At 46.1% G+C, this 26,439-nt stretch overlaps 1 protein-coding gene across 1 annotated transcript; it reads right to left on the reverse strand.

Annotated features, from left to right (window-relative positions):
- Positions 1 to 703: 703 nt before the first annotated feature.
- Positions 704 to 3,300, reverse strand: MED18 (mediator complex subunit 18). The gene is made up of 2 exons (XM_065406723.1): positions 3,226 to 3,300; positions 704 to 2,304 (listed from the first exon to the last, which is right to left on the reverse strand). Exons 1-2 carry the CDS (start codon positions 3,296 to 3,298, stop codon positions 1,751 to 1,753), a joined length of 627 nt encoding a protein of 208 aa, XP_065262795.1. The 5' UTR covers positions 3,299 to 3,300; the 3' UTR covers positions 704 to 1,750.
- Between the last annotated feature and the right edge of the window lie 23,139 nt (positions 3,301 to 26,439).

A 26,439-nucleotide genomic window follows, 5' to 3' on the forward strand; every position in this document is an offset into this window, starting at 1 on the left:
GGGGTTTGGGGTGGAGGCTGACAGCTCACAACCCCCCATGTAATAACCTCATGACCCCGAGGGGTCCCAATCCCCAGTTTGAGAACCCCTGCTATATGCCATTCCACTACAACAGAGTTCTAGGGCAAGGGTGGTTGCATGTTAATAGTGAAATGATTACTCTGTGCATGTTTGTACAGCATGTTAGGAAACATTTACACGTAACCTATCTTTACTAGCATTAATGACAATTTTTGTAAATGAAGGAATTGTAAGTGATTTACTGTACTTTATCATAAATATTAGCCCTGGGAGAGGGTGGTTAAAAGACCTCTTTCTGGGATTACAATAATTGTCAGTACAAATATGTATAGTTTGACTATAGACCTCAGAGGCATAGAATAAGGAATTGTTTAATTGAACACCTCAGATCAGCTTTTAAAACCACCAAAATAGTCAATTAAGAGTGTTGGGCACCTACTGGTCATAGGGCTTTTAATGCCCCCAATATTACCACAGCAGAAAACTGAAGGCAGCAATTGCTCTAGTAATAAAGAGTACACAAACCCCAGGTGTTGTGTTTCACTATCATTTAACGCAGTCAGAGGGGTCAGGCACCAAAGTGTATGACTTTATAAAAAAAAAAAAAAAATCTGCAACTGGCAATACTGTGAGGTAAATTTGGGGCCAAAAATTTTGGTTCCTAAAACTGACTTTTTGAAAAACCTTAGATGTACAGAATTATTTAAATTCCACTGAAAACATTGTTTTAAATATTATCTACAAGCTGCTACTACCGTCTTTTACATATATGTAAGAGGCAGAAAAAGAAATTGACTAGAAAAAAGAGAAATTGACCAGATTATTTTCATCAGCCTAGCACAGCGAAGTACATAGAACAAACAGTATTAAAAGCAAGTTATGTTTTGAGAGTTCTCGGTTTTGAAAACCTCAGGTCGTGACATAGCTAAGGAAATTGGCTTTTAAAATCTATACTTTTTAAAGGGGTACACCTTTACTTGAAAAAGGTCATTCCCACCTTAGTTTTGTATCTGCTAGTGTTACAAGTAACACCTAAGATCGCTGATTGAAAAAAATTAGTGATGGAAAAGATGTGCTCCTCTTTGACAACAGCGTGCATGTAGACAGTTCCATGGTATTGTTGATTCTGATAGTTGTATTTCCTGTCTCATGCAGTAACATTAGGACATCACTTGAGGGATGAAGCTTATGAACATGCTCTTTTACAGTCTTTGCAAGATGAGGCTATTAGAATAGAAGCAGCCATGCTGCAAATGAAGAGGCAGCAGCCAGAGATGTGCAGTGTGAAAGAGGACTGAACCTAAGCATGTTTGATACTTTGGATCTCAGGTCTGTTCACTTTCTTGCGAGTAAGACCCTTATTAATATGGAAGCAGAAACACTAATATGAAGTAATAAAGGAAATTAAGAAATGTTTCTATCCATGCTTTTTAAAAGGATTCTTAATAAGAAAATTCCAAATTAGTACATTTCAAAAATGTCAACCCTGATGGTAGATCTGTATAAAGGGGAACATTAAGTGAGGAAAAAGTGATCTGTCAATTACAGCAGTGACAAAACACAACAGAGACAACCTCTGCACTACCCCCCAAAAAACCCAAAACAAAACCAAAACCTTTAATCTCCTCAGTTCTTGCAAGAGTCATTTTGGAAGAAGTGTGTCTACATGCTGGTCACCAGGACCACTGAGAGAGAGAGGAACTAGACATACTTGCTGGGTCCTTTTCACTCACATGAGCCTTTTGGGGTCAATTTTCTCCAGATGAACTAAGGGCTTTAGCTGCTCAGCAAAGTTTCGCATGTCATCAGAAACTATGTCTTGTCCTGCAGGAGCTACAACACTCAGCTCCACGAGGTAGGAGAGAGACAAGGGTTCAATGCTATCCGTGTTTCCTGGAACCAGGATGCGGAAGATCTTGTACACTACAATCTTCATGATACCCTTGCGGAACACATGGCCCTTGGCGACAAACTCGTGGTCCATCCGGAAGCCCATCTCCATCAGAAAGTCAGTAAGGTTCTCTGAAGTAGCGATGTCAACACAGTTGCGCACCAGAGCATGGCGGTTTTTGTCTCCCATTTCTGGCTGTCCCAAATAGCGCAAGTGCCAGGGTGTGCCAGTTTTGTCCATGGAGCGCCGTGCCCTCAGGACAAAGGGACTGGCTTGCTGCCCTTTCAGGAGGAACACCATCTCATGGTCCAGGAATGTCTCAGGTTCCATGTTGTCACACAGACCACGCAACCGGTGAAGGAGGCTCTCCAGGCTTTGATCCAAAACACTTCCTGGGGAGGAGAACAAGTTCATTATTTCACCAATGAGCAGTTTACTATTGCCCTTACGACTACATGGTTTCATCCACCAGTGTATGGGATACCCCAAATCATTTCACCATATTTAAAAAAAAAGGAGCAAATAGAACAAATGCTCATCCAAACTCATTTTTCAAAAAGTAGCAGAGGATGCAAAAGCTGCAGGAAACAACATACCCAGTGCTCTTCATCTGGGAATCTCACAGTATTTACAAAAGTATTATTCTTCCCCACTTTATTTTTTATAGAAAGGGAAACTGAGGTGTATAACATTTGAATGACTTTGCTCAAGATCAGACAGTCAATGGCAGTCAAGAAAAAAACCTAACTCTAATTACTAGTCCTAATCTCTGGACCACTCTCCCTACACAACACACGTAGGAGATGCAGGTACATTAGTGCTGTTTTTCAATGTCTATACAACAGCAGCACAGAGCCACCAATCTAACGTTAATAATTACACTGGAGAAGGTCACAAAAGCTTTCAGAGGGATTTGCAGCAGAACCAAAAAGTACAAGGGCAAGAGCAAAGCCCAAAACAAATATTAAGTACCCAAATATTCTGCACCAAAAAGGAGTTTTGAAAAGGTGTGTGGGAGGGGGTGTCCACATGAGTTCCTTTTGGAGGCAGTGCACTGTCAGAGACAGATGGCCTGCTTCTGGAGAGTTTTAGCCCTAAAGGTCAACGTCTTTCACAAAAGAAGTATGACCTCCCTAGTTTAGGATCTGATTGAGGTAAGGTCTTTTCTTCTCTTTCCTATTCCCCCTCTCCCCTTCCTCTCACAACGTTAAAAACTGGAATGACTTAGGTACAGGCAAGCTGCGAGTTTTCAAAAGAACCTGGCAGCATGCCAATATGACATGAAATCAAACCCATCTTCTCACCAGCCTTACCTTGGAGTAAATACTCCATCATGTTAATGGTGCCGCCAGTGACAGGCATCATGGTAACAGGTGGGGCCTCCATGGTTTTGGCTTCCCTGGATGAAGCACAAAGAAATCAGGTCCATGACTACAGCAGGTATTCAGGCGCAGGGAGACCCCCAGTGACCCCGCAGTGTGTGTGTGTGTGGGGCGGGGGGAGACTGCCCTTCCTCGTACGGGAACCGACGCTCCTTGCAGAGCGAGTAGGGCAACCGGGTGCGGCTTGGATACAACCTCCTGGTAGGGGCCGGGTGCAGGTGAGCCGCGGGGGAGGATGGATGGCGGGGTTGGTGGACCCTGCCGCGCGGAGGGGGGATGAGGAGTCGGGCGGGGGAGGGGAGCCACCCCGGGGAAAAGAGCAAAGGACTGGGGGGGGGGGCGGAGCAGCCGGCCCCGGGCGGGGTCCTGGAGCCCCAGGAGCAGGGCGAACGCTCAGCCCCTCACCTGTAGGGCGGCGCGGCGGGACGGGACTCCCCTCTTTACGGGCTGTTCCAAAGCTCGGGCCCGGCACAGCCCCGCGACCTCCGCCCGGCCGCCGACCTGCTCCCTCGCCAGAGCGCGCATGCGCCGCACCCCCCACACTCAGGCAGCAGGCGGGCGGGCGGAGGGAGCGGGGCGGGGTTTCCTGCTCGCTCAGAGGCCGAGACCAGCGGGAGCCTCGTCTGCGCGTTCTTGGGTATGGAGAAAGGTGTGCGCGTCGCTTTGTCCCCCGCCCGCCCCGCGGCAAACACCCCTCACCATCACCACCCCGCCCGGCCAGCCCGGGGCAGACACCCCTCAGCGCCCCCCCAACCCCGGGCACACACCCCTCAGCGCCCCCCCAACCCCTCCCAGCCCGGGGCACGCACCCCTCAGCGCCCCCCCACCCCTCCCAGCCCGGGGCACGCACCCCTCAGCGCCCCCCCCACCCCTCCCAGCCCGGGGCACGCCCCCCTCAGCGCCCCCCCACCCTTCCCAGCCCGGGGCACGCCCCCCTCAGCGCCCCCCCAACCCCTCCCAGCCCGGGGCACGCCCCCCTCAGCGCCCCCCCCAACCCCTCCCAGCCCGGGGCACGCCCCCCCCCAGCGCCCCCCCAACCCCTCCCAGCCCGGGGCACGCCCCCCCCCAGCGCCCCCCCAACCCCTCCCAGCCCGGGGCACGCCCCCCCCAGCGCCCCCCCAACCCCTCCCAGCCCGGGGCACGCCCCCCCCAGCGCCCCCCCAACCCCTCCCAGCCCGGGGCAAACACCCTCTTCCCCCCTGCTGCTTCCCAGCCAGGGGCGCGCTGCCCAGCCCCTGCCCGGCCAGCCCGGGGCACACAGGAAGAGGCTGAAGTTGGTTCCTTATTCCCAGCTCCTTATTGGTGGCCCCCAGTTCTTTATTCAAAGGCAAAAATTAAGTTTTCGGTAAGCAGGGCCGGCTCTGGCTTTTTGGCCGCCCCAAGCAAAAAAAAAAAAAAAAACCGGGGCGGCCAGAACGGCAAAGCAAAAAAAAAAAAAAAAAACTTGTGGCGCGGGTGCAGGGGGACTGGCTTGGGGGAGGGAGCAGGCGGGAGAGAGAGAGAAGGGGGCGTGCCGCCCTAGGATTGGGCAGAATGCCGCCTCCAACAAGCTGCCGCCCCAGCACCAGCTTGCTCAGCTGGTGCCTGGAGCCAGCCCTGTCGGTAAGGTTAAATTTTTAGAAATGGCATCAAAACTAATGTAATACACATATAAATAAGTATTTAGTTTATTAATTAGATCATCAAATAAACGGGGGTTTAGCTGATTATGTGCCCAAACAAGTCTTGGATCACCTGAGCCCCAGGTGAGTCTGTGACATGTCCCCATGATGCTCAGACTGTTTCAAAGGAACTGGTAGAAATTGCACCCAAAGCGTCATTTTGTGCAGTGTGTTGCCATGGCACTCCCTCACCCCACTTCCCTTTTGTACATGGGCTTGATTAAGGCGCTGGGATTTCACTGGTTGTACGTGACAAAATGTGTCTTGGGTCACCCCAACTGACACATCCCCACTGCCCTCAAACTCTTCTGAAGGGGCTGGGATATGCCACTCCCTGACCCAGCTCAGCATGCTGCCACATGTCATGCTCCCACACCACTTCTATATTGTACATAGGGCTTGAATAAGGAACTGGGTTTTTACTGTATGTGACAAAATGTTTCTCTGGTCACCCCAAGTGACAGGTTCCCTTGACCATCAACCTCATCTGAAGGAGTTCAGAGAAGTCACTTCCTGACCTGAAGCTTTGTTCTTGTACAATACGCTGCCACATGTCACCCCCATCCCAGTTTTATAGTGCATATGGTGCTTGAATAAGGAACTGGGCTTTGATTAACTAAATGGCAAAATAAGTCTCCGGTCACCCTGGGTGACATGTTCCTGGAACCTTCAGACTCTTCACTACATGACCCAAAGATTTCATCTTGCATAGTATGGTGCCAGATGTCACTTCCGTATTGTAGCTAGGACTTGAATAAGGAGCTGGGTTTTGACTGACTGTACATGACAAAACAAGTCTCAAGTCACCCCAAGTGACATGTCCCCATGGCCATCAGATTGTTTTGAAGGAGTTGGGACATGTCACTCCCTGTCCCCTGATGTTTCATTCTTGAGTAATACTCTGCCACACGTGACACACCCACACCACTTCCATAGTATAAATCAGTGTTTTTCAACCACTGTTCCGCGGCACACTAGTGTGCCGCGAGATGTTGCCTGGTGTGCCGTGGGAAAAAAATATTAAACCATGCTTGAATGTCGGAACTGGTTACTAAAATTTTTGAATCCCACCACTGATGTTAAGGACTATAAATAGCTCAGAATATCAGCTTTGTGTTCAGCCAAACAGGCCCAGGTTGCGCACTGAATAAAGTATTTTATAATTTTTCATATTTCTGTTTACTTACTATTTCATAATAAAGTAATTATAAAATACTTTCTTTGTGTTTATTTGATTCCTATTCAAGAGAATTACTTTATATATAGTCAATATAGGCACAGAGTTAAATTTTTTAACATTTTCTAATGGTGGTGTGCCTCGTGATTTTTTTCATGAAACAAGTGTGCCTTTGCCCAAAAAAAGGTTGAAAAACACTGGTATAAATGGTGCTTGAATACGGCACTGAATTTGACTCACTGTACATGATAAAACAAGTCTAAGGTCACTCTAAGTGAAGGTAACCTTGGAAGAAGAACTGATTGAGACATCTACCAGGATTGCATCATCCAGGAAAACAAGATGCCTCAGAAATAATATGTTAAACAATCCATTGCTATTTGCAGTACATTGCTGTTTCACCTTTCACACTGCACATGTACACTCAGTTGCACCTAGTGTTGGATCTTCAGAGCATGAGAGTATGTGACTTTACACATGGATGCCATAGCATCAGTTGTCAAGAGACTGTTTATCATGTAAACATAAAATCTTATTTTTTGTGTACTATATGCCTTTCGGACTCAACATACATATTACCATTTGCGGACATGCTAACAACAGACCAAAGCATTCCAACAATTTCGTGTTGGCTGGCATTACTTTCCCGAGATACTCTTAGAACAGCTGGTCATCAGCTCAGACCATGCAAAGTGGAATGTGACTTCAGTTGCGCTTTAATTCATGCTACTACAGAGGTTTGCCGCCACATGACTCCAGAAGTTATCTCAATGCTTGTTTTGAAGGATCTAATGGAGGAGGCAAGTTTACAATATTACACATTTGTGCAGCACATAAGATAAAAATAATGTATATGTGCTATGTAGCTAATGTGAAAGGTTTCCACTGTTGTCAAGAAGTTTTTCTTTTATGCTTTTGGATTATTGCAAAATGGGGAAAACAATGCATGAATGCACTGAAATGAGTAAGACTCAGCATGATTTTCAGACCAGCACAGCTTATCAGACAGTACAGGAACTTAATAAGAGAGGTTACACAATATGCACAGAAATAAAAGAGATCCTTCACTGAAAACATTCTTGTATTTAACTAGGGAATGGTGATTGAGAATAAACAGGGAGCAATTTGCAGAAATTCACCTTTTGTTAAATTGATTCCATCATCATCTGGAAAAAGATGATTGGGAGGCTGTAAATAACAACTGGAATACAAGGAAATTGCAATGGCTTATGCAATTTCAAAAATTTAAAGGAAGGAATGTGTGGAATTGCTGTGGAAGTGAAGAAGATATGGTGTCTTCCCACCTCTCCTATTTAAGAACATAAGAACAGCCATACTGGGTCAGACCAAAGGTTCATGTAGCCCAGTATCCTGTCTTCCGACAGTGGCCAATGGCAGGTGCCCCAGAGGGAATGAACAGACAGGTAATCACCAAGTGATCCATCCCCTGTCGCCCATTCCCATCTTCTGGCAAACAGAGGCTAGGGACACCATCCCTGTCCATCCTGGCTAATAGCCATTGATGGACCTATCCTCCATGAACTTACCTAGTTCTTTTTTGAACCTTGTTATAGACTTTTTTAACCCTGTTATAGAGACAATTTCTTTAGCACAATGCAGTATTCTATATGCTGGAGTTCAAATTGTCCAAAAAAGAAAAAGGAAATGAAATCAACAATTTGTATGCAGGATGTCAACACTTTAAACTGTATTGGGAGGCTGGGCAGATATGAAACGGGGTATTGTTATTCTGGAAAGTATTAATGGTTGACATCAACTGGTTGATCTATACACAGTTATAGTGATGCTTGAAACTATGGCTCTACTAAATAGAGGGGAGGGGCTATGTATGTCCCCCATTTCCCCCCCTTTTATTTTCTAGTTTTCCACAAAATCAGTGGGGTGCAATCCATTGATGCCTAGAATATTCCCTGAAAATATTAAATTGATTGGATGTAGCGTTGAAAAATTATTGCCTTACATGCAGACAGACATACAAATAAAGAAATGCCATCAAGTTGAGTGCCTGCTTTTACAATTTGCTAACATTAGAAACACTCCCGTTTTTCAATAGGGCTGACATTGTCTATGAGTGCACCCATACTAGGAAAAAAGGTGTGTTATCACCTAACACAGTTTTACCACCCTGTTAGCAGATAGAGGCAAAGCGGTGTGTAAGTACCTTTACAAGGAGAAAATGCTGTGTCCTAAGAGCCTAACAAGAAACAATGTCTGGAAGTTGAAGCCAGTCCAAGACAATAGTAGCTATTTTGTCTAAATTATGCTGGCTGAAGGGGGATTCTACCACAGTGCCAGGTGCATAATTAAGTTAGTTATAAAAACTGAGGGAGTCATGCTGGTTATTAATGTCTAAAGGGAAACCTTACCCAAGCAAGAGGTGAAGATTCTTATATTAAAGAATGTGGGGAGGAGAAATGGAGGCTAACCAGTACACAATGATCTGTCCCCTGAGGTTGGGAGGGTGCTGACAACAGCTTGAGGGCCAGAATCTAGTGAAGGTGAAAGGGGTTCTGGGACTAATGAAACCCCATTTTGTACCGTAAACTCCACTGCTGCATAACTAGAGAGGGGCAACTCTTATTCTAAGGCAGTGGTTCCCAAACGGGGGTTCGCGAAATGTTACAGGGGGTTCTCGGGAAAAAAATCCCTAATGGCGGACAGAGCGGTCCTTAGAGACCCTGGGCAGCATGGGACGAGCAGCCTGGAGCCCCTGGACTTCCAAGAGCTAAGCAGATCAAAGCAAGCATATCTATCACACTGAGGAGATTTAAACTTCAAGACTCCTTATAAGAAATGGAAAGGGAGGTTGATATTTTTTGCTGTTTTTAAAATTAAATAGGCAACTAGTATTGTTTTTAAAATTATTATGAAGAACAAGTTTAAGCTTTGTTGTAACATGTGTTGTTTGCTTGAACTGCTCAAGACCTGAATGCTTGTATAAGAGGAACTCTTTGAGTTGGCTTCTTAGATACCTTCATGCTGTTTCACATCTGATACTTCTTGATGAAACATAGGAGCCTTGTCTTATAACAAGCTTATTCAAAGTGGTACAGGCTATAAAAGTGAGATCTTGGAAGAGTGTTGCCATTTTCATAATTAAATAAAAGTACTGTAATGATAAATAATAATAGTGTGTAATAAGCATGTCATAAAAACAAATTTTATATTTCTAAAATCACTGCTTTTATAATTTATCCTCAGGTAAAGGAGAAAATCCCTGGAAATATTCTTTTTTAGGAAGGGTGTAGTGGGGCAGACGGCCCCACTCCCTGAATTTGGGCTGCAGCAGGCCAGTGGGCCTGCACAGCCAGGGAGCCAATCAGGGCCCGGCTCAGCCCTATAAAAGGCTGCTCAGGAAGCGCAGCAGGCAGTCTGTCCCAGGCCTTTGACAGGGGAAGGTTGGTCTCCAGGGTTGGGAGACTAGCACCTGGGACAGCGCAGTGCTGGGTAGGCCCAGGGGAGCAGAGGGTAACTCCAGCCCGGTGTCTGCCAGGCTGCAGGCCCTGAAGGGAAGGGCGTAGCCGGTGCAAGGGGCCGAAGGGGAAGCGGCCCAGGGATGTGGACAGATGGAGGGAGAGAAGGAGGACAGGATGGCTGCCACTAGAGGGTCCCTGGGTTGGGACCCAGAGTAGTGGGCGGGCGGGCCTGGGTCTCCCCCCTTTCCCTCTTGCTGTGCACCTGGCTGAAGGAGTGGCCATCTAGAGCTGCACCAACCCCCTGCCAAGAGGGGAGTGACTTTGAGGGTGCAGTTGGCCAGGACGCAGAGAGGCAGCTGATTGATCCGCCCCCTGGAAGGGGGCGAGGATGGACTAAGGGGCACTGCCGGAGGGCAGTGGCTCGAAGAGGACGCCGCGAGCTTGGGAGCAACGCGGGTCCGGACACGCCAACTGAGTGCGAGACGATGGATGGGACACCACCAGGAGGGGGCGCTCCACTGGACAGAGCTAATTCCCGAGACAACCAGTAGGAGGCGCCAGGTGGTGAGTCTCAACCCCGTCACAAGGGGGTTCGCGAGACTTGACATTTTGGTGAAAGGGTTCACAGGTTGTTAAGTTTGGGAACCACTGTTCTAAGGCGTGCTCTGTCTTACCCATTGGCTTTGCTTTCAACTGTCCTTGTTCATTTGCATCAACTATCAGTAGCCATCAAGTACTGGCTACTGGGGCTTTTATGTAAATGCAATGGTATGTTATCTGATTTTCTATTAGCACATAAGTGATGAGGAGGTGATAGGAATTATGTCCCATCCCAACCTTGGTGCACTCCCTGCAGATGCTAAATTCATTGGAAGTGGTTAATGGAAGCAAATAAAAATGTATGTCCCACTTCCTTATATAACCTACATAGCTGCAGTTTACCTTTTGGTTACTCACTGTGATCATTAGGGAGAGACTGACAATATATGAGCTTTATAGCACCCAGGATTGGCCCCTGTATCCCAGGAACCTATAGAAAAAAATACATAATGATATAGCTCACTGCAGAGTTAAGTGCCATCACAAAATATAATTTACCATAGACATCAGTGACCGCTCCATTTTTAACCTTTGAACAGCCTTCATAATCTTTGCAACACCTGGCTTGTATAACCCAAGATCTCAAAGTATTTTATCAATATGGACTAAGCCTTAGCACTCCCGTTGGGTAGGTCAGTATCACTATCCTCACTTCACAGATGGGGAAACTAAAGTACAGAGTGGGGGAAAGTGACTCACCAACATTCACACAAATCAGTGGCTGAATTAAAAATTTTGTCAGTCACAAGATTGTCCATGGATTTCCTTATATAACCCACATTAATACCATGGGTTTTTCTCTGGCCCTCATCACCATAGTATCTGAGCACCTTATCCTTAGTAAAGGATTTTATCTTCACAACAGCCCTGTACGGTAGGGCACTAGCACCCTCATTTTACAGATGAAGAACTGAGTAGTTTAAGTGACTTCAAGTCACACAGGAAGTCTGCAGGTGAGTTGGCAGTTGAATCCAGATGTCTTGAGTACTAGAGCAGTGTACTTCCCAGTATGCCATCCTTCTTTGTCCACTATCTAGTCTCTGAATCACATGGAGATATACGGGCCAGTTGATGCCCCATACCTTGGGTAGACATCTACACCTGTGCAAAGTGGATGCAAAATGTTGCCAGATCAGAAAGGTACCACTATATGCCCACTTCGCACAAGTGTTAATGGTGACACAATGTGCTGGGCAACAGAGAATCTGAGTCCACTGCTGCCTTCAAGCTTTAGCTTGGGTAGTTGGCAGCTCATGCTGCTAGATCTAGATGTCCTGGATTCAATCCCTGCAGGGAGCTGTGGGGTAGAAAGGGGTAACTTTAAATTGTTTGACACCATGTAACTTTATTTTTTTAAATTACTATAAACATTTAGTCCAGAGAATCAAGAAAAGTAGGACAGCTCTTATTGTTTGTTTGGTTTTCTCTGAATTGTCAGTAAGACAAGGTTAAAAGATACTCTCATGAATTGCCTGTATCACTAATTCTATCTCAGAGAGCTCTGATTTCCACTATTTTAGTCACAGAGGTTCTTGATGTACCTTAGGGGACACCATGATTGAGACAAAGCAAAATAATCACAGTTATTAACCATGGTTATATTATTCTTAAAGAGAGGAAAAGAAAACAAACAAAAACACAAATGACATGACACAACTGATAAAATGGTTCTCCAAGTGGTTGCAGACATGTATTCTACTCAAGTGTGCATGCACCCAGTGTACCGTAGCCGGAGAACTCTGTGTAGCAACTGACTGTGCAGTGCTCATGCCCTCTGGCCCCTCCCATGGCTATTTAAGGGCGGTGCTGTCCTCATCCCATTCAGTTCCTTCACACTGAGCACAGTCAGAGTTGGAGCTTCTTGTGTGGGTTTTACCTCCTGGTTACTGTGAACACAGTGAGATTCTCTGAGCATAGGCACTGTCGTTTGTTTTTGCCGGTGGGTGCTTTTGAAGAGGTGTGTGTGTGTGTGTTTGGGGGGGAGCTCTGCCAGTTTTGATGGGGAGGCTATTTTCAGCATATTTATACACTTTCATATTCTAGTTATTGAATATGTATGTATCATTGGTATCTTTACTATTTTAATGATTAAATTGTTATGAACTACATAATTACAAATATATTATAATGAATTACAGCATTTTAAAATCATTGCAATCACCTACAAGCTGTCTTCACTAACGTCCCAGTTTAAATACATTACGTCTCATTGTAGCTTTCTGGATAATTGTCAGCAGTTATAAGATGTATAACTTATTTACATCTAGTTCCCTGGTGTGGTTTTGATGCACATTAAGGACAGCTACATTATTCAGTTGCATCTGTCCCAATTACTGTTTGTGAGCAGAATACACACATCTGCAACCACTTGAAGAAAAAATGGTTGCCTACCTGTACTGTAACTGTTCATCTTTGAGATGTGGGGGCAGACATGTGTTCCACGATCCACCCTCTGCCCCCACTGCATTGGGGTCCCTAATCTTAGATTCCAGTGTGAAGAAACTGAGGGGAATTGGGGCTATGGGAGGGGGTACGAGAGCCAGATGGTACGAGTGCTGCCCCAGTGGGTATTGCTAAGCAAAGTTCTCCAGCTTCAGTGCACCAGGCACACACACACCTGAGCAGAATACATGTCTGCGCCCACATTTCGAAGAACAACAGTTACAGTACAGGAAGATGATAGAAGTGAAAAATGGTTACAATTGCTTCTGTGTGTCCCTCTGAGAGTGGGCCTGCCTTTGATGGGGGACTCTTCTTTTGGCAAGTTGAGACTCAGGGCTTATTTCCAAAAATGGTTGTGAAACCAATCTTAGTATATCCTTACATAATTAAGGGACAATATAACTTTATTTAAGGAAAGGTGGACCCTGTTGGTTGTTTATAATTGGGCAAAGTAATCAATTGTAATTAAATCCTATGAAACTGAAGAAAATATTTAAATCAGTTACTTAAAAGAAGCCATTTAAGGATCTGTTTTAAGACAGGCCAATTACAAATATTAGGAATCTTAACTCCAATTAAATCCCACTGTTTAGCCCCTGTCTCTTCTCCACAAATACATGGTCTAACCATTTCATAATTAACAGGAGAACTGTTCAAATATTAAGTTACAACAGCATTTCCATATTTCAAAAACTATTACAAGATTCTTAAATCTAATCCCTTGGCAGTGTCTCTGTTAACTTTCTCTCACCAATCCATGTTGAAGTCTTGGGGAAGTTTTCCTTGGATTGGTTTTGTTTCTTGAGTCGTCCCTATTTTTTGTAGCTGTCTGTAATAGCTTGCTTGTAGAGATGGATAGGATGAGTTGTGTAGTTCTCACTGTTTAAGCAGGATAGCAGGGTGTGTGTGGGGAGGGGAAGGAATGCTTACTTGGAAGATTTTTATACACTCCTTATTTCCATGAAATTATAGGATAACACACCTCTTTCAGGCTTGTTTAAATTCAGAGTTGGTGCAGTCACTCTTTCTTTGGCTTCATGCCTTCAGGATTGACTTAAGTCTCACCTTCAATTCCTGAATAAGCAGTTTGCTTAATGAATATGTAACATTTCTTTAATTGCCTTTATTCTTCTTCTGGCAGGAAAACATCAGATAACTTTTAAAGTTAGTTTTAACTTTTTTTTTTTTTTTTTTTTATTCAGCCCATCTTTAGAGATACTCTGTTTTTATTAGAGTGAAACGGGAAATAAAATTCTGATTTCAAAAAGTACAAACGCTCCTATTCTTTATATAAACTGTTCTTAAGATATTTTTTTTTAAACTAAATAACTTGGAGGAAGTTGTTAGCTTAAATAGTTATTAAGTTTTTTCTAAAAAAAAAAAAAAAAATTTTTTTGAAGCGATGATTCTTCATCTTCCTGATTTGGGTAGGAAAGTTGCTTGAGCATTGCCAGTAATTAATTAATTTCCCATTAATATAAATGTTCTGTACCAGAGGTTCTCAAACTGTGGTCCACGGACCACTCCATTCAGGTGGTCTGAGGATAGTTCCCTCTAAGGTGCGCGCCTGGGCGGCCACACAGGAGAGAATGAAGGGCCACCCACCAAATTAGTGGAACCGTGCAAGCATGGCTCCATTAATTAGATGCCGGGACCCTGGAGAAGACGCATGTGTAAGGTGAGGTTGTGGCCTTGGAGGGAATTGGGGGGGGGGGGGTAGATGGGAGGGGGCAGTGGGGTGAGAAGATGGGGTGGGACTTGGGAGGAATTTGGGACGTGCAGGGCTGAGTCGGCCAGAGAAAGAGGTGACTTTCCCCAGCTCCAGGGCTGCAGCTGCTGGGGAGAGACCCCCCTCCTTCCCAGCCTCAGCTCTGTGACTGCTGTGACGGGGGAGAGACCCCCCTCCTTCCCAGCCCCAGCTCAGGGACTGCCACGGTGGGGGAGAGAGGGCACATCCATTGCATTAGAAAGGTGAGACTACTGATATTAAAATATGAGTTGTGTGCTTTTATTTGTAGAACAAAAAAAGTTTATTATTAAGGTTTTTTTTTATATAGCACTTTTATCCAAAGCGCTTTACAATAGTTCGCTAACGGTACAAACAACATTGGGAAAGATCATTAAGTGGTCCACTGAGACCCTCAGCAATTTTCAAGTGGTCTGGGGGGGGGAAGTTTGAGAACCACTGTTCTATACTTAAGTGGCTTCTTACATAATACAGTAATTAGTTTAGCAAGGTCATTAGATTCCATGCTGATACATAAAACATTTTATCATTTACATAGTAATGATCCTAGGAACTTGGCATTTAACTAACATATTTGTAAGTATACATTTCACAAAGGTGTTTGCATTTCAACATTTAAGAAATAAAAGGATTAAAACATTTTCAGCTACAGAGATTTTTCCTGGAGTTTTAAAGACACAAGCAGAGATTTTTCTTTTAAAAGAAAGGGGGGTTAGTATAGGCCCACTTTACGCCTAGGTTTATTGCGCTGATAACATATTCCTACATTCCTTTTTGAGGTATCCTGGTCTAGACAGGACATTCTTTTTTGGTTTGTTGTTTCTTGACCCAAGCCTTCCCAGACTGGAGCTTGCATCTTATGGCTCTGAGAATGAAAACCTTTCCTGAAAAGCCTGGGGGACTCCCAGGATCAGAAAACTGATTTTCAATTGCAAAATAACATAATGGTAATTTGTACCTTCTAGGGCAGCAGTTCAAAACAAGAGGATGCTAGTAGGCTTGACAGTTATAGGAGGAGGTATGAAGTGACTTTTAGTTCAAAGCAAAGCATCACATCGCCAGAACCAGAGCAGTGCAAGACCTAGGCCTCCTTCACGTTCCAGTCTACATTTGAAATCTCCAGACTCTCTGGAACAACAGGTTCAAACTCTGGCAAGCAGTGACTCAGCTCTTCAGCTTACCATGACAGGTAAATTAAGTACCAGTTGACTGTCTGCAAATATTTCAAACAAGACCTTCAACCCCCTTCTATCTAGATACTAATCCAGCCCTTGTCATCATAGTACACTCCTCCTCATGGAGGCTGTGGCTGTGCGAACAGGTAGTCGAACCCCTAGGAGGGTACGAAGTACTTCCTCTCCACACCCTTAGCGGTGGAAGGGATGGATGCTGGGGTCTGCCAAATGGTCTTTGCATTGTCTTGTATAGTTTTGATGAGGGGTAGAGTGACCCTGGATGGCCCTTCTGGTGCCAGAATGTGCACTATAGGTCCTCCGATTCTACCACTTCCTCAGCCTGCAGGTTCATATTTCGTGCCACCCTGTGCAGGGGTTCCTTGTGGGCATGGCTATCTATAGGGGGCGGCCCCGAGATGGAGGTGCCCGCCACCGCCTCGTCCGGGCAGGATGACAAGGACGCTAGTGGGAGAACTGGGTCCTCCGGACCCTCTTGATCCTCAGGGACCTCCTGCTCCGCCTCTAATTCCGTGCCAGCCACTCCAGGGTCTGGCTCAGGACCTGGGGTGGGTTCCGGAGGAGATGGTGCAACCGCCGACTCATCTGCACCCCTAGGAGTGGGGTGACTGGCCACTGCCTCAGGCACCCTAGGCTCGGATCCACTTGGGAACTCTGGGCCTGATGGTATGCCTATGGGTCCAAAATGGCCACTGAGCTGGCCTGTGCCACTGTACAGGCCATGGCTCTGCACCAACGTTAGGTATGTCCCACGCCAACTTTTGCCGGGGTCGCTGCTAATATTTGGACCCTGTCTCCGAGTCTGAAGATGGGGGCCCAGTACCGTGATGGCCATGGCGGTGCCGAGCGCAGCTGAGCCGGGGAGCGGTGCTGCGAGGCTGGGGAGCGGTGCTGTGACCTGGAACGGTACTGCGATCTGGAGCGGTCCCATGAGCGTGGTCTGTGCAGAGAGCTGGATCGGTGCCGATACAAACGGTGCTGAGATTGGGACCTACTGCGCGATGGCGATCTGTGCCGTGAGTGGGAGTGCTGGCAGGATCTGGATCGATGCCATGAGTCAAACAGGCACCACGAGTGCAACCGGCACCGTGGGTGGGACAGTTCATTTCTCACCAAAGCAGATGTCTGCACCAGGGGCCCACTGCAGGCAGCTTGAGCCTTCTTGTCTTTGGGCTATCTGGGAAAAGCTTAGCCTTCAGACCAAGTTAGGGCAGAAGCTTACACATGACATTCTCAATAGAACACAAAATAGTTTCTGAAGAAGCTAGTTTGGGAGAAGCGTGATGACACTGTATAGTCTGAAACTCCCATAACAGTAATACCTCTTTATGTTTCTAGTAGGCCCACCCTTCTTCCTTATCATTGGAGCAGTTTAAGGGTTATACAGCTTTTAATTATGCCACTATTGTTAAAGTGGTTTCCCCCCTAGAGCGGACGCACTGATACTAGTACAGATGTATTTCTACTGATGTTGCTTATTCTGCTTTCTGCACAAGAATAACTATATTGCTGTAATGCACTTTTTATGCCTGTATAACTGCATCCACAGTAGGGATTGGAGTAGTGTAACTATTTTGGTTTTTAAAAAAAACAAACCAGCCCCTAACCAACCTAGTTATATCAGTACAAAAATCTCTATATACACCAGGCCCTTATAATAGAATTATAGTTTGGTTCATGAGCCTGAACATGGAATGGCAAGTGGACACAGAAGAGGGTGGTGGAAGAGAGTGGGCATGCTGCCAAGTCTTTTTTTATTGGAAGACAGAAGAAGGGGAGAGGGAAGTCTGGTTTCCAGCTCCACTTTGTTACACAGAATATTATTTGGTTGAAAAGCTGATAGCATATTTCATTTTATGAGGCTTGAGGATCTCTCTCTTAGGAGTATGGATTCAATACAATTTAATGAGAGTACTCCATCCTGGATTGTTTTTGATGGCTTGCATGGTATTTCAAAATGGCAATTTTGTAGCATCTCCTAACTTCTCTCCCCTCCCCGCAACTCCCCCCCCCCTTTTTTTCTGGACCGTGTTTTCAGCTCAGGCTTTTACATCTTCCACAGATTTTCTGTTCTTCCCTCTTCTACAGGTTGTTTTGGTCTCCATGTCTAGTTGTGCACTGTTTTCATAGACTTTGGGCCTCTCAAATGCTTCATCATCCTCACTGTCAATGTTATCTGATGTGCTTGCCCCTTTGCTGATAACATATATCACATTACTGCTTCTTTATGGTTTCTTGCAATCTTTTGTTATTTTCATTAATGAGCGATCCAAGGCGAACAGACACTGTTCTGACAACTTGGCATCCTTTATATTTTCAACTATCCTGTCTTATTCTTTTTAAGGTTCTATATTTGTTCAACAAGACAGAATTGCAGTTTTAAAAGCCTGAGCTGGAGGCTTATTCCCGGAACCACCATTTATATTTGCCCTTCCATTGTATAATATTGTACCCCTATGAAATAGGGATGGACCACTGTCATCTAGTCTTCTCCCCACCCCCACCCTTGAGTTGAAGGACATCTAGAATATCACCTGCAACATCACCCATGCAAATATCAGGGCATGTACCTGGTATTGTGGTTTGTCTATTAAATTGACAGGCAGCTGGAATGTCAAATCTGCAGATCTATCTGCCAGAATTTCTAAATCCTGGTCCTCTCTGGGAACTGACTGACCAATAACTCTCCACTGTGATGCCTGAACAACTCCTATGCTGGAGGGTCCTGCAGGAGGGCACAGAACGACTATAGCCAAGACCAGGTCTACACGACAAACTTTTGCCACCATGGCTGTGATTTATGACTGACATAGCTGAGACACCAAAAGCCCCTGCTTTCATGCAGTTATTTCAGCAAAACTGAGCTCTTGCTGGGTAGCTTATTTTGCTCAAGATGGCTGGAAAAGGCTACACCCCAAAAGAGCAGTTTTGCCTGTATAAGCTGCCTCCACACTGGCAAAGCCTACGTATAGCCCTGGAGCAAGTCTCTGTGTGTGGTGGGGTGGCAGAGCCACTCCAGAGGAGGAAAGTGAACCAGCCCCAGGTGCTCAGGGTTGAGGAGGAAAGCCAGCCTAGGGTTCACCTCAGGCCTGGTCTACACTACGAGTTTAGGTCGACTTTAGCAGCGTTAAATCGAATTAAGCCTGGACACGTTCACACGACGAAGCCCTTTCTTTCGACTTAAAGGGCCCTTTAAACCGGTTTCTTTACTCCACCTCCGACGAGGGGATTAGCGATAAAATCGGCCTTAGCGGGTCAGAAATGGGGTAGTGTGGACGGAATTCGACGTTATTGGCCTCCGGGAGCTATCCCACAGTGCTTCATTGTGACCGCTCTGGACAGCACTCTCAACTCAGATGCACTGACCAGGTAGACCGGAAAAGCCCTGCGAAGGTTTGAATTTCATTTCCTGTTTGCCCAGCGTGGAGAGCACAGGTGACCATGCAGAGCTCATCAGCACAGGTAACCATGGAGTCCCAGGATCGCAAAAGAGCTCCATCATGGACCGAACGGGAGTTATGGGATCTGCTCGCCATATGGGGAGATGAATCAGTGCTAGCTGAACTCCGTAGCAGTAAACGAAATGGCAAAATATTAGAAAAGGTCTCCAAGGCCATGAAGGACAGAGGCCATAACAGGGATGCACAGCAGTGCCGCATGAAAATTAAGGAGCTAAGGCAAGCCTACCACAAAGCCAGAGAGGCAAACGGAAGGTCCGGGGCAGAGCCGCAAACATGCCGCTTCTACGCGGAGCTGCATGCCATGCTAGGGGGTGCAGCCACCACTACCCCAACCGTGTGCTATGACTCCTTCACTGGAGAAACACACAGGGAAGCGGGTTCGGGGTACGAGGAAGATGAGGATGAAGATAATGTAGATAGCTCACAGCAGCAAGGAAGCGGAGAAACCGGTTTCCCCAACAGCCAGGATATGTTTATCACCCTGGACCTGGAACCAGTAACCCCCAAACTCACCCAAGGCGTGCTCCCAGACCCTGAGGGCACACAAGGGACCTCTGGTGATGTACCTTTGTAAATATTACACATGGTTTAAAAGCAAGCGTGTTTAATGATTAATGATTAATTTGCCCTGGCAATCGCGGCCAGTACAGCTACTGGAAAAGTCTGTTAACGTGTATGGGGATGGAGTGGAAATCCTCCAGGGACATCTCCAGAAAGCTCTCCTTCATGTACTCCCAAAGCCTTTGCAAAAGGTTTCTGGGGAGGGCTGCCTTATCCCCTCCGCCATGGTAGGACACTTTACCACGCCAGGCCAGTAGCACGTAGTCTGGAATCATTGCATAACAAAGCTTGGCAGCGTATGGTCCCGGTGTTTGCTGGCATGCAGACAACATCCATTCCTTATCGCTCTTTGTTATCCTCAGGAGTGTGATATCATTCACGGTCAGCTGGTTGAAATGGGACGATTTTATTAAGGGGACATTCAGAGGTGCCCCTTCCTGCTCTGCTGAACAGAAATGTTCCCCGCTGTTAGCCACGCGGTGGGGGGGAGGGGTGAAGTCATCATCTCCGATAATTGGGTGTGGGGGGGAGGGGGGTTAGTTGGGTTTGTGCTGCATGTTAACCCGGAAACCGCAGCCCCTCCTTTTACATTGCAAACCCATTTTAAATGGCCAACCCAACGGGTGCTTGGTATGGGATATGAGGGCGCTGCTGTTTGAAACCATTCCCACATGTTATGAAGGTTAAAAAAGCCAAAAGACTGTGGCTTACCATGGCTGCCTGCAAGCCGAAATCTGTTGCCTGGCACTGCGTGAGTGATCTCTCACACCAAACCGGCAGGCCCTCAATATAAGAGGAAAAATGCGACCTTGTAACGAAAGCACATGTGCTGTGTAATGCGAACAGCAAAATTTAACGTGAAAGAGTGTACCCATTGTTCTCTAAAATGTGTTTTTTTTTTTTTTTAAAACAACTCTCCCTTCTCCTCCACCAGCTGCAAATGTTTCTCCTTCACAGAGGCTAGTGAAGATTAGAAGGAGAAAACGGCAGACTCAGGCTGATATGTTCACGGAGCTCCAGATGTCCTCCCACGCTGACAGAGCACAGCAGAATGCGTGGAGGCAGTCAATGTCATATTGTGCAGAAAAGCACAATATGAACGAGAGGAGAGGTGGCGGGCTGAATCGTGGGATGAACAGAGCAAGTGGCGGGCTGAAGATGATAGGTGGCGTCCGCTTGCAGACAGAAGGCAAGACTCGATGCTCCGGCTGCTGGAGCATCAAACTGATATGCTCCGGCTGCTGGAGCATCAAACTGATATGCTCCAGCGTATGGTTGAGCTGCAGGAAAGGCAGCAGGAGCAGAGACCGCTGCTACAGCCCCTGTGTAACCAACAGCCCTCCTCCCCAAGGTCCATAGCCTCCTCACCTAGTCACTCCACCCCAGATGATTGCCTGAGCATCAGAAGGCTGGCCTTCAATAAGAGTTAAAGTTTTAAACTGCAGTGTGTCCTTTTCCTTCCCTCCTCCCCCACCCATCCCGGGCTACCTTGGCAATTATCCCCCTAGTTGTGTGATGAATGAATAAAGAATGCATGAATGTGAAGTAACAATGACTTTATTGCCTCTGCAAGTGGTGCTCGAAGGGGGGAGGGGAGGATGGGGTGGTTGGTTTATAGGGAAGTAGAGTGAACCGGGTGGTGGGGGGGGGGCGGCAGGTTCATCAAGGAGAAACAAATAGAAGTTTCACACCGTAGCCTGGCCAGTCACAAAACTTGTTTTCAAAGCTTCTCTAATGCGCACCGTGCCCTGCTGTGCTCTTCTAACTGCCCTGGTGTCTGGCTGCGCGTAATCAGCGGCCAGGCGATTTGCCTCAACCTCCCACCCCCCCCCATAAATGTCTCCCCCTTACTCTCACAGATATTGTGGAGCAAGCAGCAATAACAATGGGGATATTCTTTTCGCTGAGGTCTGAGCGAGTCAGTAAGCTGCGCCAGCGCGCTTTTAAACGTCCAAATGCACATTCCACCACCATTCGGCACTTGCTCAGCCTGTAGTTGAACAGGTCCTGACTACGGTCCAGGCTGTTTGTGTACGGCTTCATGAGCCATGGCATTAAGGGGTAGGCTGGGTCCCCAAGGATAACTATAGGCACTTCAACATTCCCAATGGTTATTTTCTGGTCCGGGAAGAAAGTCCCTCCAGCTTTCGAAACAGACCAGAGTGCCTGAAGACGTGAGCATCATGTACCTTTCCCGGCCATCCCACGTTGATGTTAGTGAAACGTCCCTTGTGATCCACCAGGGCTTGCAGCAGCATTGAAAAGTACCCCTTGCGGTTTATGTACTCGGTTGCTTGGTGCTCTGGTGCCAAGATAGGGATATGGGTTCCGTCTATCGCCCCACCACAGTTTGGGAATCCCATTGCAGTAAAGCCATCCACTATGGCCTGCATGTTTCCCAGAGTCACTACCCTTGATATCACCAGGTCTTTGATTGCCCTGGCAACTTGGATCACAGCAGCTCCCACAGTAGATTTGCCCGCTCCAAATTGATTCCCGACTGAGCAGTAGCTGTCTGGCGTTGCAAGCTTCCACAGGGCTATCGCCACTCGCTTCTCAACTGTGAGGGCTGCTCTCATCCTGGTATTCTGGTGCTTCAGGGCTGGGGAAAGCAAGTCACAAAGTTCCATGAAAGTGCCCTTACGCATGCAAAAGTTTTGCAGCCACTGGGAATCGTCCCACATCTGCAGCACGATGCGGTCCCACCAGTCTGTGCTTGTTTCCTGGGCCCAGAATCGGCGTTCCACGGCATGAACCTGCCCCAGTAACACCATGATTTGCACATTGCTGGGGCCTGTGCCTTGTGAGAGGTCTATGTCCATGTCAATTTCCTCATCACTCTCGTCGCCGCGCTGCAATCGCCTCCTCGGCTGGTCCTGGTTTTGCTTTGGCATGTCCTGGCTCTGCATATACTCCAGGACAATGCGCGTGGTGTTCATAATGCTCATAATTGCCGTGGTGATCTGAGCGGGCTCCATGATCCCAGTGCTATGGCGTCTGGGCTGAAAAAAGGCGCGAAACTAGTATCTGACGGAGGGAGGGAGGGGCGAGTGACGACATGGCGTACAGGTACAGGGAATTAAAATCAACAAAGGTGGCTGTGCATCAGGGAGAAACACAAACAACTGTCACACAGAATGCCCCCCCCCCCCCAGATTGAACTCAAAACCCTGGGTTTAGCAGGCCGTTGATTTCACGGAGGGAGGGGGAAGCAAATGAATACAGAACAAATCTATTTTTTACATCTTAAGCTGGCAGACGATGGTGCAGCATGACTGATAGCCCTCGGCATCTTCTGGGTGCTTGGCAGAAAATACTGGGCGCTTGGCAGAAAATAGCATACTACGACTGATAGCCATCATCGTCAAGACAGTTCGATAGGACTGAGCATGTCTGCCCAGGTGCCCATGATTGACAGCCACTGCAGTACGATGACGACGGATACCAGTCGTAATATACCATCTTCTACCAAAAGGCAAGGGGCTGCTGCTGTGTGCAATGCAGCCCCACGTCTGCCAGCCCGTCTGCCAGCACCCAGATCACCGATGAAGGCTACCAGTCATACTGCACCGTCTACTGCCAAAAGGCAATTAGCTGCTGCTGTGTAGCAATGCAGTACCACGTCTGCCGGCACCCAGAGGACATATGGTGACGGTGAGCTGAGCTGAGCGGGCTCCATGCTTGGCGTGGTATGTTGTCTGCACCGGTAACCTAGGTAAAAAGGCGCGTATCGATTGTCTGCCATTGCTCTGACGGAGGGGGAGGTGCCTGACGACATGTACCCAGAACCCCCCGTGACACTGTTTTGCATCATTCAGGCATTGGGATCTCAACCCAGAATTCCAATGGGCGGCAGAGACTGCGGGATAGCTACCCACAGTGCAACGCTCCGGAAGTCGACGCTAGCCTCGGTACTGTGGACGCGGTCCGCCGACTTAATGCGCTTAGAGCATTTTATGTGGGGACACACACAATCGGCTGTATACAACCGATTTCTATAAAACCGGCTTCTATAAATTCAACCTAATTTCGTAGTGTAGACATACCCTCAGTCAGCTCCATCTGTGCTGAGATTTAACATGTTAGCCAACATGTTTAAAAAAATATATCTGTTGCCCTACTGTAGCCTTTAGACAGCTGCAGCTCTAAGAACCTGATGCCAGCCATCCAATTACAAGTGCTCTATATTGGTTTCAGGGTGTTTTTTGTTTCTGAGGGTGGTTTGTTGTAAGCATGTTATCTTCTGCCCTGGACCCACCTCAGTCCCCAAACTTTGCCTTTGTGGTAAGAGGTTCCACTGCTGTATTTTGCGTACAATAAAAGGGGCTTCATAAAGAATCAATAATTATTTCGCCATATATAAAGTTGATCTCTACCCCGGTCTAGAGCAGGGATCTCAAACTCAAATGACCACAAGGGCCACATGAGGACTAGTACATTGGGCCGAGGGCCACATCACTGCAACCCGCCCCCGGCCCCCACTCCACCCCTTCCATGAGGACCCGCCCCTATTCCAATCCCTTCCCCCAAATCCCCGCCCCTGCCCCAGCGCTTCTCCGCCCCCTACCCTGACCACACAGCTCCCCACTCCTCTTCCCTCCCTCCTGGAAGGGAAGCACCTGGAGGTAGGCAGAGGAGGGGGGGATGCGGCACGCTGGGGGGGAGGAGGGGCGGCGGGGGAGGGGAGCTTGGTGGCAGCAGGAAATAACTCAGGGGGTACGGGGAGCTTGCCGGGCTGCAGCTAATAACTCTGCGGGCGGCATGTTTGAGACCCCTGGTCTAGAGCATGAGATGTAGAGAGGAAACGGAAAGCGTATCCGGTTGTATGGAATTGGTGGACTAATGCTGGATATTGGGTGGGCCAGACATGGAAAGTATATTATGGCCTAGGACCTGAAACACAAGGGGAGGAGAGGCTCTGATCAGTACTTTAGCTTCTAAATGGAAAGGTGTGGGTGATAGATTTCTTTGTGATGGTAGGATTTTTGGCTCCTAGCTGAAATTGAGGGAGTCAAAGTTGGTATATATTTCCAGAATTTTTGTTTAATGGGAAAGTGGTTTAAAAACCTTTATTTCCAGATTATGATTTTTTTAAAACCTTAATTTGCTAACTTAAAAAATAAGTAGTTATTTGACTAGGTTTTAAGATTAAATATTTATTTACATAGTTGTTGTCTAGTACTTTCATTTGAGAGTTCTCCCTCCTCCTTGTAAATAATCTTGATGTTCAAGAGTTATGTGTAATGTAGTGAGTAACATATTGGTCAGTTAATTTTGATGCACTAGCTTTCACTGATGCAGAGTGAATGCAGTAAGATTAGAGTCCTAGCCCAAACAGATTGGAAGACTTTTAGAAAAGTGCATTTTTGTGTTTAGGGTCACACATCTCTCTGAAATGACCATCACAGACTTTGCAAAAATATTCTATTTTAGCAGACCACTACCATGTGCCAAATTCCAGAAAAGAAGTCTTTTTTTGCCTGGAAAGTAGGGAGAAGTGTCCAAAATAGGCCTCAATGGAAAGTTTCATACTCAACTACTGTATTGAGAAGTTATTGCAACTCCACAAGTGTTCGTCATACCACCAAAGGACAATATGTAAACAATCCCTGAAACAGTGATTAATATTTAGTATAGTCACTAATTATATTTAAAAATATCACAAGCCAAAACGCTTTTCCATTGTTTTACTGAAACTGAAAAAGTATTCTGTACCAAAATGTACACAATTTAGTAATAGTACAAAATGTTAATTCTGCAAGACAGAATGTCAGTTACATTCACCAAAATGAACCCTGAACCACCATTTATTGCCAGCTCAGTGTTACTTTAAATAATAAATCACTGGTTGAACATAGAAACAAAGCAGTTTCAACTCTGCATAAATAAAAAACTACTGATAATACTGCAGAAAGATAAACATTCATGATATTTACATGCTACCACAGCATACCTAGCATGTAGTATGTCTTCTGGCTTGAATGATAGCTTTATGAGACCAATACATTAATATTAGAGTTGATGTGCTACAAAATCAGTCCCTCACAAGTTATACCAAGCTTGCACATTAGAAGAACAGCATTCCCTCTCTTTCATCCCCACCCCCGAAATGCCTCTGTATCCCTAGAAAAAGACCAACCTGCTGACACCATCCTTCTAGTAAGAAGGAATGTTCAAATCCATTTATAGTTTTCTTTCAGTGACTGGACAGGATAACTATTTAGCATAGCAACTGATACTTGTTTTCTCAGTAGTAAGTCAAACCAAAATAAACCTACCTAATATTTCCTGCATAATGTTAAGAAACACCCTACGTTATCTCACTGGTCCAAATACAGTATTTTAATGGACAGTTACATTTCTTGTGTTAATTTTTCTAGTAACATCATTTCAATGGACCCTTGTAAGTTTTCGTAAGATGGATAAACTGGATTTTTCAGAAGATAAATTATAGTTTCTTTTTTCACAAAAGAAAACATTTAAAAAGAATCAAACATAAAAACCAACTGGAACATTAAAGACACGTGATTTTTCTGGCTTTATTACATCTCCAAGTTAAGCAGAGGTCAAACACCTATCCCTGGGAAAGAAGTGTCGAACACCAAAAATTATTAATGTGCAAACGCACTGTACTTTAAAAAGATGAGATTTTAAAAGTGTAAACATCTGTTGATTCATTCACTTGAATCCCTTGCTACTTACAGAAAGAGTTATGTAAAAAACTGTATTAATGTTATCAAAGCTCTAACCTGCCTGATGTGTAATCGTTTCTATGTCTGTATCATGAAAGTTTTAGAAAGTCATGATACAGTACTTCTCTCTGAACAAAATGCCCAGACAGTTGAACGCAGTGGTTTCATACCCCT

Source organism: Emys orbicularis, chromosome 6 (genome assembly GCF_028017835.1).
Source record: "Emys orbicularis isolate rEmyOrb1 chromosome 6, rEmyOrb1.hap1, whole genome shotgun sequence".
NCBI lineage: Eukaryota > Metazoa > Chordata > Testudines > Emydidae > Emys > Emys orbicularis.

Excerpts from the sequence above, each read along its gene's own strand:
- MED18 (XM_065406723.1), bottom strand. The coding sequence starts at position 3,298 with ATGGAGGCCCCACCTGTTACCATGATGCCTGTCACTGGCGGCACCATT. Across the intron at positions 2,305-3,225 it reads GATGGAGTATTTACTCCAAG|GAAGTGTTTTGGATCAAAGC; the intron begins GTAAGGCTGGTG and ends TCTCCTCCCCAG.